Source organism: Plectrocnemia conspersa, unplaced genomic scaffold (assembly GCF_051122295.1).
Source record: "Plectrocnemia conspersa isolate PC_06_02 unplaced genomic scaffold, ASM5112229v1 ptg000006l, whole genome shotgun sequence".
In the NCBI taxonomy this organism is placed as follows: domain Eukaryota; kingdom Metazoa; phylum Arthropoda; class Insecta; order Trichoptera; family Polycentropodidae; genus Plectrocnemia; species Plectrocnemia conspersa.
Window position 1 is genome coordinate 23,505,453 of NW_028277170.1, and position 14,118 is coordinate 23,519,570.

At 32.5% G+C, this 14,118-nt stretch overlaps 1 protein-coding gene across 1 annotated transcript; it reads left to right on the forward strand.

Moving 5' to 3' along the window:
• Positions 1-5,710: 5,710 nt before the first annotated feature.
• On the forward strand, positions 5,711-7,944 carry LOC148234559 (sulfhydryl oxidase 1-like). The gene has a single exon (XM_088187655.1). The coding sequence runs from the start codon at positions 5,917-5,919 to the stop codon at positions 7,747-7,749; it is 1,833 nt and encodes a 610-aa protein (XP_088043781.1). The 5' UTR covers positions 5,711-5,916; the 3' UTR covers positions 7,750-7,944.
• Positions 7,945-14,118: the final 6,174 nt, after the last annotated feature.

Consider the following 14,118-nt stretch of genomic DNA (forward strand, 5'->3'; position numbering starts at 1 on the left):
TAAAAACATATTTTATGACGCACACCTCATAGATATTTTTTCTTAAATTAACCGGGTTCGGTACTAAGTAATTTCTGTCCACTATTATGTACTAACACAGATTATCAACTAAAATATTTAATTTTCGTATTTTGTCAAAATATTATTTAATTATAAAAATAAATTGAAAATTAAAATAGATGTATAATTGTAAATATTTTATATTTTTCAGGGGGGGGGTGTCAAAAGTTGGCTAGTTAGTGATCGTTTTTTTTTAATTTTTTTGTATTAAGATTCATAGTATTTTATTAAGTGACATGTATTTTTCTGTCCAAGTCCAAAAAAGAGGGTTCCTGTTTAGAATCTACGTCAAAAGCAATAAAACCGAGCCGTCGCCATTACAATGGAAGCTCTCGATTATCTAGCGTTCATATAAAATCTTTTAATAACAATATTTCATTAGGTTAGGTTTGGGTTTGAACAGCAAATGGACGTTTCGCAACTGTTAAATTAAGAATTTTAGACATTTTAGAGCAGCATATTAGCACCTATTACTTAAATTATATTTTTGAATGTAGAAATTTATATCTGGTGGTGAAAATGTATATGGACTTCACTAGTGAAAATATAACTTCACCGATAAATACACATTCACTGCAACATTTTTAACTTGCTAGTAAATAAGTAATGATTAGTATGTATTGCTACGTATGAAAAAGTTAAAATCATATAATTTCACTAACACGATAAATTATATTTTTACTGGTAAAAATATATATCTACTGGTGATATCATTTTACTGAAATGACATATTTTTGGAATAAAATCTGATTTAGAATTAGGGCGTCATTTCAGCTTTTTAATATATTTATTTCATTAAATTAAATGACGTCCTTGCTATGAATATATAGATGTAGAGTAAAAAAAGGTTATTTAATACGGCAACACCAGTTTTCTTCCGCTTCTTCCTGCTATTGACACAATATTTGAAATCTTTGAGGCACTGAGATTATATTTTTTTCCAGAAAAACACTGTCCACTGATAAAATGTATTTGTGGTTTGTGCAAAGTCAGCTCAAATTGTTCAACAAATCAAATTTAAATATGGAAAGTACAAAAGCGATTGCAATTGACATTGTCAAGGGTATTAGATAAATTAAAACAAATCTTGAGGAAAGGCGTTGACCTAATTTAAACCTCAAAAAGCAAAAACAACTTCTTAGATTTCTGTAAAATAAATAGTATTAATAATATGACAATACAACATTTTTTTTGTATTCTTTACATTAAGTTATGAAACAAAAAGTAAACATGAAAATGGTTACAAATATTATTGAAATAAACGTATTAAAAAAAGTCATTTAAAGAAAAAAATATTTCATTGCCCAATATTGTCCAAATAAGAAAACATATTTTCAGCTTGGAAGGTATGTCGACACCTCTTGAAATGATAAGTGCAAAGGGTCTGAAAAAATGATAGAATAGTAATTGCGTTGCAAAGTTGTATTAAATTTTTCGATACGATAAAAATAAGCTAGACATAAAAATGTTTACCTTTTTATTGATAATTTCTGTTCAGTTAAGTGTACTTGAAAATTATTACTACATAGTTATAATTTTTTGTTAATTACTCTTGAATTTTTAGTCTTGAGTACTTCGGTTTAGAGCAAACTCTCAAAATTGCCCCAGTTTAAAGAAAACTTTATGGCAAGTCCATATATAGTGACAACTTTGATTTCGATCGTATACCATAGTAAGTATTTATATGGTTGCTTAAATTTATAATAATGTTATCAGAGAATTGTTCTTGAAAATGAACTCTAATGAATTTGATGTTAATGAATAACAATTAAAAGGCATTATACTAAAAGTGTAGCGACACATGGATGTCAGAAAGAAAATAAATTAAATTAACGAATGTATTCTACAGGAATTGAAAGAAGGAAATAACTACACCGTCTGGTGCTCTCAGTTCACTTTCAATTTTAGAAATAAATTGAGATTGACAGCCTACAGATTATTGTCCCTATATTTGTAATTATTCCATTTATCAAGTTTATAGTAATAAATCTTTAAATTATTTTTTTTTAAAATAAAGAATTTATTGGAAGAAAACTTTTGCTGCGAATGTTGCTATTTTTCTTTTCTCACGAAATATTAAATTCATAAAATTATCGCAATAAAATAAATAATCTATAAATAATTTCACACTCTGTTATTAGTGGGAATTTGTGTGGTCCAGAGTTAAGAGAGGTTCCGTATGGTTTCAACAATAACACAGCCAAATGTTTACCCGAACGGCGATAAAATCGCGCATTTGGGAAGCTTTGTTTGATTCGCTCGGTTCGTTTACTGACGACTGACCACAAGTCAAATAAACCTGACACTTTGCATCCGGGCGGAAGACTTCAAAAAGAAAGTGAAAGGATTGAATCGAATACTGAACAGATTAAAAGACCGCGCTTGTTACGCAACCGTCTGCTTATATTATAGCAACTAGTGACACCTATTGACCATAACATTAAGCAAACAATGAGCCAAGTCTTAAACCAATTTTTCTTTTAATTCCTTCAGCAAAAATAGCTTTTCTAAAATATTTACATTTAGAAAAGTAATAAAAATTAATGAAAATAATATTATCTATAATAATTATTATTATATGAAGGAACATAAATTTCATCCAATTTTATTAGCCATTAAAAGTTCAACAAGGTATGCTGAGATATTTCAAACACTATATTATTTAGAATCATCTTGTCCCCTCTTTATTTCAATCCATATTCAATATTCAATACAATCACTGATTACACAAGGAAATAATAAGTGTAATTAAAATGATTAGTAATCAGTATACGCAATAAACATTGCATTTTTACAATTCGATCACAAGAAACTTTTCGATTCAGTAAATTCAGCGATGTTTATCTATGACCTTTGAATTAAATATAATTATGTTTAATTAAGAAAAACATCAATTATTCTATATTATAATACATATATTTATAAAAGCAATTTATTATCTAAAAATAATATTAACAACTTATATAAAAGCTACACCAATCTGTACTTTAAATTGTTGACGATGCTACGGCGTAGTTATCTCTGAAATTGCTTCAATTGCTTTAATGCTATCCTTGAATTCATCTAATCTCCTTTGTATATATTGCTATAGGGCAGGGTTTCTTAACCTTTTTATACCTGCGGACCACCGAAAATAAGAGAAACATTTTCAGGCCATTAACGCAGAAATAATATTTATATAGTATGATTATTCTAGCGTTACATGAACATATAAAGGGTAATTTATGAAAAATATGTGTGTGTATTTTTAAAACTCAAAATCACAAAATTTTTATTTTTGCTTATTATTTTTTAAGAGTTATAATATATAACTAATACATATATATAAAAAAAAAACATTAAATATAAAATTTGCACTGTAATTAAAATAATCAGAAGTCAATCAGTAAATACTATTTTTGTAATAGTAATTCTAGAATCTTCAGATAGCAATGGTTTTAAAAATAATGCAGAATCTACTGCTGCTTCTTTGCAATAATAATTTATATCCGTGACTTCAGCGATGTTTCTGAAAGACGAAGTGCTGCATTACCGTCCATTCAGTTTCTCTGTTTAGCTTTTATGACTAAAATGGTCAAAAAAAATTCTTACATGAAAATGAAACCGAAAATAATAACAATAAATTTATTGTTTTGTAACTATGAGATGGATATTATATTTATAGTGATATCAAAAACTACGAAAATTTTATATTTGATGTTATCTCACAGCAATATATCATCAGCATATAAAATCTAGGACCACATTAATAATGAAATACTTAAAGTATATGTTTTCTTTTTATTTTTATAAATTTAATGTTTAAAAATTTGAGGATTAAGTATGGGATGATGAAAAAAATAGCTGTTAAACGACAACTCAATCGCGTAACATAGTGGATAGAGGCGATTTTTGATTATACCTTACAATAAAATATCAAGATATAAAAACTAGGATCACGTTAATCAATTAACCACTCAAGTTTCAGTTTTTCACTTCCTTACAAAATAAACACATTTAATCATGAACCTTTCATGTCTACTTAGAGACCATAGTTTATTTAGCTCACTATATAAATTAATAATTAATTATTGACAGAATTATCTCATTATCATAGGATTTGCAGTACATGATCTCCATGAACATAAAATCTCCTTGATGTTGCGAAGCTCTTATTTTTAATTATTAGTCAATGTAACTCTTAAAAGCTGGTAAACGTTTATTTTTATTTTGTACAATATACTACAGAGAAATGCTGTCGAGTTGTATTTTGTAGACGGAGTGCTGTTGGAGAAATGATGTGCTCTGGATCTGTGTGACTGTGTTTTGAATCGCGTTATTGTCTCGTCACGATTTTGTCACATCTCTAGATGTGACAAAGCGTCAAATATTTTATACTCTTGAATTAAGACAGCTCTGCCGAATCACAGATGCGGATGTTGGTGGGCCAATTGCATCGCTTGATTATTCAACCAAAGAAATATGTGTACGTTTTTTACGCAGGATAGACGTATTATCTATCACGTATCATTTACGCCCAAAAAGGTAGTTTTTCGGATGTTTACGAGCGGTTAACAGGCAGATGTACTAACACAATATACTTTTTCACATTTTTCTTTACAAATAATAATATTAAAAATAAATAATAAAAAACATATTAACACAAATATAAACATATAAAAGTAATAAATTTAAAAAATCTAAATCCGTGAATTTTATTACTTTATGCATTTGACACACAGCTCTGTGACCAACAAAGCACGATGCACGCGTAATTTTATTACCAGAACAAAAGTTTCACGTACGTCTTAAGAAAGATATAAATCGAAAGTTCCACATACGTTTTGGTAATAAATAATAGTTTTGTAATAGACAGTGCTAATATTTTATTGCTACCGTTAAATTTTGCTGTTATGTCCTTGAAGACTCTCATCCCTTAATTGACTTATCTTTTATTATTGATCATGCTCGTATATACTTGGCCAGGGAATTCTCTTGATATGAACACTATTGAAAGCTTGTGAGAGTCCACGAAGAGGGGGGGGGGGGCAAGGGAGTGATTATAAACAAGCAGCAGCTCATCAAAGCCCCCGTCCGGTTGTGGCTTCACTCTCCTGAGCTAAGGCATAATGCAAAATATACATTGAGAATATACCACAACTTATACAAGCTGTAATTGCGGCAAAAGACGGTATTACAAAATTTTCACTTTTTATGCAATAATCTTTAATTATAATTAAATAAAATAATAAATGCAGATGAATAACGAATATGGTGCTAAAATTCTCCAAATTAAATAATTAATAGATAAAAATTACTGAGCCTAAAAGCATAGATATATTTTTTTATGAATATAGTAAAAGCAAAAAATCATTGGTATGTCTATTAATATGGCAACCCATTGTATGATTCGGCCAGCTTCCGTGATTGATCGATTGATTTGCGTACTGGATTAGTTGAGGGTGAGTTTTTGAGCGAAATATCGTTACGGATCGCTACAAAATAAATAAATAAATAATACTAGCCCATTAAATATAGGAGCACACAGTTTATTTTAATTTTGAATTAAATTATTATAAAATAAAAAAAATATTATTTATTTTGCTTATTTATTTGCTTGACATATTTAAAAAAAAAATCAGGTCGCTTTTTGTCGTGTTGTTACCCGACGCATGCGCAGCTGTCATCCGTGAAAAAAATTGGTTGCTGCTGTCAGAGTAGAAATTTCTGTACACGTATGCGTCTATGGTTGCCATATTCGCCTAATCAACTAGGCCTGCGTCACGCGTCTGGGTTTACGTTATTGAACTTGCTTTAATTTACTGCAATGCGGATTTACAGGTCACTCTGTCGCATTCAAAAGTCCGCCTACAAACGATGACATTCATACGCAATCTTCGACCTGCGGTATCCGGACGTAAGATGGAGTTCACTTTACTACACTTGTTGCTGCTCTCGGCTGCTTTCCCCTTGTCAAACGGAAGGAGCGCCGATTTGTTCATGAAACCAACTCAACCTGCTGCGCTTGGTTTGTACTCTCCTCAAGACAATGTGGAAATCTTAGACGTGTCCAACTTCAAAGCGCGTCTCTACGAGCAGCCGTACGCTTGGTACATCGAGTTCTACAACAGCTGGTGCGGCCACTGTCAACACTTTGCTCCCGTCTGGAAAGACTTCGCCTCCAGAGTGCACGGATGGAACAGCATTGTCAAGATAGGTGCCATCGACTGCGCCCAAGAGCAAAACACTGGCATATGTCGCGACTTCGAAATTCTCGGCTATCCCATGATGCGGTTCTTCAGCGTCAATTTCAAAGAAGCACCTGGTATGTTCGGAGAAGTATTAGACAGAGGCATCACTGCTCAACAGCTCACCGATATCATAATCAAAAAGTTGCATTCTGAGAAAGAAGCCGGACGCGGTAACTTTAATTGGCCGATGTTCGGTTTTCAAAACATCACCACTCTAGCTAACATATGGACAAACGAACCGACTTCTACTGATGTAATATTTTTAATATGCGAACACCACGATTCGTTGATCGGGAGTGAGATACAACTGGATCTGATGAACATAAAGAACGTGAAGGTTCTGAGCATCCACAACCAATCAGCTATTGTTACTTTTCTGAATCCCGAAACTCAGCCTGCCGTATTTTCCGTTGATCGATCATTAAAAACTATTTTAGTATCACTGAAAAATTTCAAAGAGAGAATCGTTCAAGATATGTTTAATTTCATGACCATGAACAATATCAAAGTGTCGAAAATCGAGACCACTATACTTCCCGAAGGCGAAAAACCTAGAATATTAAACGATATCGATCCACTCATTCAAAAGATGGTTGGTAATACTGTTTTTCAATCCGATTTAGAAATGACTTTAAGATATACGTTAATACACGAGATCGCCTCTATTAAAACAATCGAAGGAAAATCTTTAACTGCTTTAAAAGGATATTTACACGTCCTATGTAAACATTTTCCATCTAAAAGCAATACTGAAGCATTTCTATTGGATTTAAACGATCAAGTCTCAGAGATTAAGAACAATTTGAGTGGCGAACGCTTACATGATATCATAAAAAAATTAGAGACGAAACACGAGCCGGTATATTCCACCAATTTGCAATGGCTCGGGTGTCGAGGAAGCGCCGATAACTATCGAGGATTCACGTGCGGATTGTGGACATTGTTTCATACGATGACGGTGAACGAATCTTCCGAAGAGTCCAACAAACGCAAAGTATTACCGGCGATGCTCGAATACGTCAAACACTTCTTCGGCTGCACGGAATGCTCGAAACATTTTCAAGATATGGTCACGCAGTATCCGTTCAATTCTGATCAAGTCCGTTGGTTGTGGTGGGCGCACAATCGAGTGAACTTTAGATTGGCCGGAGATAAAAATCAAGATCCTCACTATCCAAAGAAGCAGTTTCCTTATCAGAAAGACTGCCCGCAATGTTGGGAGGACGGCAAATGGGTCGAACCTAACGTGATCTCCTACTTGAAGACAATGTATAAGATTGATAATATTAGCATGATGGCTGCACAATTAAAGCTGAGTATGAATAATTCGCCAGAATTAAATGGCATGATTTTGACAATACTATCCGTTTATTGCGGCGCTTCGTTGGTACTCATCGTGAAGATGTTTTGCGGGAAGAAAATGTACAAGAAGAAACCGTATTTCTTTAGTAAACACTGACACCTAATATGGCGACGCTTTATAAGCTCGCCTAACGATGATCACCTATAAAATTATAATAATCATTCTTGAATCATTGCAAAACTTTACTCGTCAAATTTATTACTTTTCTATATTAAAATAGATATATTTCAAAATTAAAATAAAACGAGTGACCTGTCTATAAATCGTTAATAAAAATGTATTTAACTTAAATTCTTGCCTGCATTATACTAACATATACTTTCCTTTTTGTATTTTTATATGTAAAATCTTCGTATAAATACCGCTTTAAATGCTAGATGAATAATTGGATCATGTTCTCTATTATATTTGTAAAGTAGAAAAGTATGAATATTTGCTATCTGCCATATACAAATTTAAGATGCATTCCATATCTACATTCCTCGTTTAATATAAACGAAACGATCAAATAATGTTTTTATATTCATATTTTTATATATATATATATTTATATTATGTACTAATATATTTTATTAAATTACCGATCAAATTATTGTACAATATTTTTTCATATTTGTATTATATTTATTAAATAGAACAAAACTGCATGATCAAGTCGCAGTGCGAAAAATAAAATGTTTGCTGCTCTTGCACTGCGGAAAATCAATGTGATAATGAACTCTATTTATATAGAGTATTAAATGTTTTGCAGTTTCTAGACCATGGTCTCTTACCTGCTTATATAGTTTTGGTGGATGTTTGTAATCACAAAGTCACCTCTTTATTTATTTTTTTGTATGAATTTTTTGCACTTTATTTATTGAATAATACAAAGATACTAAATGTTAATTATTGAAATATAATATAATAAATACATGTAAATTTTTTAAATAATAGTTTTTTAATGATTCCGTCCTAAATATCCTTTTACAATAAGCAAATAAGATGCTCAAGTCTGAGTTTATTTTGGTTATGGTTACAATAGATTATATGTACTAGTCCAGGGGTCGTCAACCTTTTCATGCCTACCAATTCTTCTAATGATAGTATCACTCAAGGGAAGTGTCTTTAATTTATCAGGTATATCCAGGTGCATTACAGTTGTTATGAATTCTTTTATGCAGGGTATTATCAAGGTTTCTCCAATGTTGTGGCTTTTGCCAGTTTTTGCAATTAACTTTGACATGTGATGTGATGCTATTAATCCATCTTCATTTTTTACTATCGTGACACATTAGGTTTGCCTGTCAGGTCACGATGGTTATAATTTTAATAAATAAATAAATAATTTTTTTCCTTTTGTTTCTCAACTCAAGTCTTCATTGTAGGACGAATTTGAAATCTTGAAAATATTCAATTGACTATTCTGCGTGCTTTATAGTAAGATGGTCTCTCAACCGACTTGGCTTCATTGCTTCGTTGGAAAAAGTCTTCTGGCATAGTAGACATATTATTATGCGGTGTTTTGATGAAACCCATCTGCAAGTATTCTGTCGAATATCTATGAGTGTATTTCTTCTTTTAAGACATGGGAACACTATTTTAAACATTTTATTAAATTAATTTAACGCAACTATTTAACTTTGCCCTATCACAAATCTAAATAGGTAGGTACTGCCTTCAATCAAACACTACACATTTGTTTTGTACTGATTCTTTGAAGTCACGCAGTCAGAAGTGAGCCGAATTTAGAAGTATATCATTGAAGAGCTTTAGAGCGAAACTTAATGAAGACCGGTCGATGTGAGCTGCTTGTGATACTGAGGTGGATTGCCAGGATCTTGTCCATATTTCATATCCGTAATTTCAACCCAGAAGTTTTATTTTGTTAGGATGATTTTGACTTCTCAGAAATTACAAATATTGTCGTCGTATTGAATAAAAGAAGAAGACAACAAATATTACCTAGTCCAAAACAGCTGCACATCTGTGAGTATTATCTTACCACAATGTGTTTAGTCCATGGGTGAAGCTATGCCAAAAAACAAAAATTTTGAATGATTTTGGGGTAAAAGCAAAAATCGCCCACCGCCCACCACGGAAGCCTTTAATGCCCACTAATGAGCGGTACGGACCAGGTTGACGACCCATATACTAGTCAATAACAATATATGGGGCTAAGTACAGGTTTTGAATAACTTTAATTAATTATAGAAATAATTGTAAATAAATAAAAATAAAGAGAATTGTAATTCCAAAATCAAAAAGATTAGTAAGAAAATATGTATATTATCTAGGATGAGAAATACGTTAAATATAAATACAAAAAAAAGTCTTTGCGTTTTTTTCTTTTTACATTTGCGAAAATGTATAACTTTTTATAAATTGTCGATAATTTCATTATTTTTTCGATATTTGTTAACAGTAGACGTATCCATAATGCTATTTAGTAATGGTATATTTTGAACCCTAAATCAACAATGGCAGTAGATATAAAATAATCTGAGCTAAGATATAGAATGCTACAATTTATGAAACACCCAGATTCTACAAATTAACACCGTTTCTAATTTTTAAATATTTATGAACTGATGTAGACGACACGTTGGGCCGTTGTACTAGTTTCTGTATCGTTAATTTCGAACCTGATTTGATATCAGCCCTAATTTTCTTACAAAGAACCCGTCTTTACGTAGATATTTAATGTCAAAATTTCCGGAACGAATTTATAAATTTAATGATATCCCTGCCTATTGCATTACAGATGTTTTTAACGGCTATTGTCGCATTATGACCGAGTTTATATAATATCCACGGCCATTGTAACAAAAAATATCCCGTTACAAAATAGCATTATTGATACGACTACTGTTAACAAACACCGAAAAAATAGTAAAATTATCATTAATTAATAAACATTTTTGCAAATCAAAGAAAAAAAACGCATAGTTTCGAGACAACCTGATATGTATCATATACATTTTATTTTCATTATGCGGCTTCCATAAATTATGTCACATGTTTAGGGAAGGAAAAGTCAACGGAATGGTGACAGTGTGAAGCAAACAAGATACTGGCGTAAATACAACTTGTGACATAAGAGCGGGGGGGGGGGGGGTGAAAAATTTACGATAAACCTTTGATATAATTTCTGGAAGCCTCCTTATTATAATCTCAAAATTAATAAATAAAATATAGGAGCACACAGTGAATATAATTTTAAATTTTAAAATTCTGAAAAAGAACATCATTAAAAATATTTTTAATATTGACGATAAAAAAATCTGGTCGCTTTTTGCCGTGTTATTAGCTAGAGCATGCGCAGCTGTTATCCGTTAAAAAAATAGACGCTGCTGTCGAAGTGAAAATTTCTGTGCAAACATTTTGTCTTATCAAACGCTTACGTCATTAAACTTGCTTATATTGATTAAGATGCTGATTAGCAGGTCACTCGATCGCATTCAAAAGTCCGCCTACAGACGACGATTTTTATATGCAACCTTCGACCCGTGAGATCCAGACGTAAGATGGAGTACACGTTATTTCATTTGTTGCTGTTTTCATCTGCTTTCCCCTTGTCAAACGGGAGGAGCGCCGATGTGTTTCTGAAACCGACTCAATCTCCTGCTCTTGGTTTGTACTCTTCTCAAGACAATGTGGAAATCTTAAATGTGTCCAACTTCAAAGCGCGCCTCTACGAGCAGCCGCACGCTTGGTACGTCGAGTCTTACAACAGCTGATGCGGCCACTGTCAACGCTTCGCTCCCGTCTGAAAATACTAAGCCTCCAGAGTGCACGGATGGAACGGCATATTCAAGTTAGGCGCCATCGACTGCGCCCAAGAGCTAAACACTAATTACATTAAAAGAATCGGCAAGACAGCGAGTGCTAAGTGTCTCCATTGCGACACCTCTGAAGACGACGACGCAGAGCATACCGTTTTCAAATGCACAGCTTGGACGACAGAAAGGATTGCCCTGGAATGATTCATAGGAAGGCCTGCATCAGCAGACACTATGACTTAATCCATGCTAGAATGCCGAAACAACTGTGGATGGACAGAAGCGCTTAGAGTTAAAGAAGACGCTGAAAGACAGCGCAAGATAGCGGCCCTAACAGGACAGAGTCTCTAAACTGGACGAACCGAAGTGTAATATCTGAAATATAGTATCGGTCATTATGGAGGGTTTTAGCCGGTAGGTCACTATAAGCATCGGAATCCGGTAGGTCACTATAAGCATCGGAATCCGGCACAATCACCAGCAATCTGGAGGCTGGTGGTGTTTTTAAGATTTCCTCCCCTCAAAAAAAAGAGCTGAACACCGGTATATACCAACTTCGGAATCAATCCTATGATACAGTTCTTTGGCGTAAATTTCAAAGAAGCGCTCGTAGTGTTCAAAGAAGTATTAGACAGAGGCATCACCACTCAACGGCTCACTGATATCATTCGTTGATCGGGAGCTAGATACAATTGGATCTGATGAGCATAAAGAATGTGAAGGTTCTGAGCGTCCACAACCAATCGACTATTGTTATGTTTCTGAATTCCGAAACTCAGCATGCCGTATTTGCCGTTGATCGATCGTTAAAAACTATTTTATACTGCCGAAGAGTCCAACAAACGCAAAGTGTTACCAGCGATGTTCGAATATGTCAAACACTTCTTCGGCTGCTCGGAATGCTCGAAACATTTTCAAGAGATGGTCACGCAGTATCCGTTCAATTCTGATCAAGTCCGTTGGTTGCGGGCGGTGAACTTTAGATTGGCCGGAGATAAATATCAAGACTCTCACTATCCGAAAAATCAGTTTCCTTATCAGAAAGAGGACGGCAAATGGGTCGAATAAAACGTGATCTCCTACTTGAAAACCATGTATAAGATTAATAATATTAGTAATTATGACCACACAATTACAAATAGCTAAGTATCAGTAATTTGTTTATTGCGGCGTTTCGTTAATGTTCATTGCGTAGATATATAGATTTATTTCAATGTTAAAATAAAATGTGTAAGAAAGTCTTAATATGATCTGTCTCAAAGTTGTTAATTAAAAATGTGTTTATTGTAAATTCTTGCTTGCATTTTTTATATACAGTAGAACCCCCAATAACACGGTGAATTGTGTACGTGCTATTTGGGTGCATGTAATTGGGAGACTAGATTTTTTTAACAATACATACGTACGAATCTTGTGCGTATGGTGAGATATCCTTTCTTTGGCTCGCTCACACATAAAGTAACGAGCACACAAATAGCACGTCCCCAATTACTGTGCTTTTGGGAGGTCTACTGTACTGCTAATATTTACTCCTATTTTTATATGTAAAATCTGCGTATAAATGTTAGATGTATAAATCAAACATGCTCTCTATTATATTTGTAAAGTAAAAAACCGTGAATATTTGCTATCTGCTGTAAATAAATTTAACCACTTCATCCTCGGGATTATTTTTAAAAAATGGCCAAAAATAATCACCTTTTTTTATTGCGATTTATTATGCGATGTGCTATGAGAATGATGAAAAAAATCAGTTTAAAATTATTTATTCATAATTATTATTATTATTACACTTTAATTTTTTTTTTTAAATTACTAAAAATTAAAAGTTGCCTCCTTTTCTGTTTCTTTTCATTCAAACATAAAATAAAAATACATATGTATGCGTGTGTATATATACGTAATGTTTGTTGTTAAATAAAAAAAATACCGTATAATACAGTATGGTGATTTTTGAAACAAGGTATGCATAAAGCAACCATGCATTCTGGACAATGGTATTGTGTCTCTTTTAATTTTTTTCCCATTCGCGTCAAGTAAACTAAATTTTGGTTCTGATTTTTATGGATTTTACACGAACATATTTTACCACCTGGATATAATACGCAGTTCTGAATGAGCAGATCCTCTGGGAAAATATTTGAAACTTACAGTTTCTGTTTTGTTACCTAATTTATGATGACATCCAGAAATAAAGCAAATATATTCGAATTGTCTTTGATAATTTCCGAAGTCCATGGAAGTGGGTGAAATGAAAGCAATCTGAACAGAAACGTGTAAAATAAATACTAGCATCATAAAGTGTCAGTTTTTATTTGATTTATGAAGGGTAAATGTCTTCAACATAAATGCACATATGAGAGAATGCATAGATACACGTGTAAAAAAAATACTAACATCGTAAAGCAGGGGTAGCTAACACAAATGATCTTGCAACCACTTTGGAAATGCATCATAACATCGCGAAGCAGATATAAAATTAGTAAAGTGGTTAAGATGCATTCCATTTCTTAATCCTTGTTTAATGTAAACTAAACGATCAAATAATGTTTTTATACATATTGTATATTTGTGTTATGTACCTACTTTAATATTTTTTAAATTATCCATAAAATTATTGTGCAATATGTAACCTTATTTTTAATATATATACTAAATAAAACAATAACATTACCAAGTTGCAGTGCGATAAATAAAATGTTTG

Excerpts from the sequence above, each read along its gene's own strand:
- LOC148234559 (XM_088187655.1), top strand. The coding sequence starts at position 5,917 with ATGACATTCATACGCAATCTTCGACCTGCGGTATCCGGACGTAAGATG.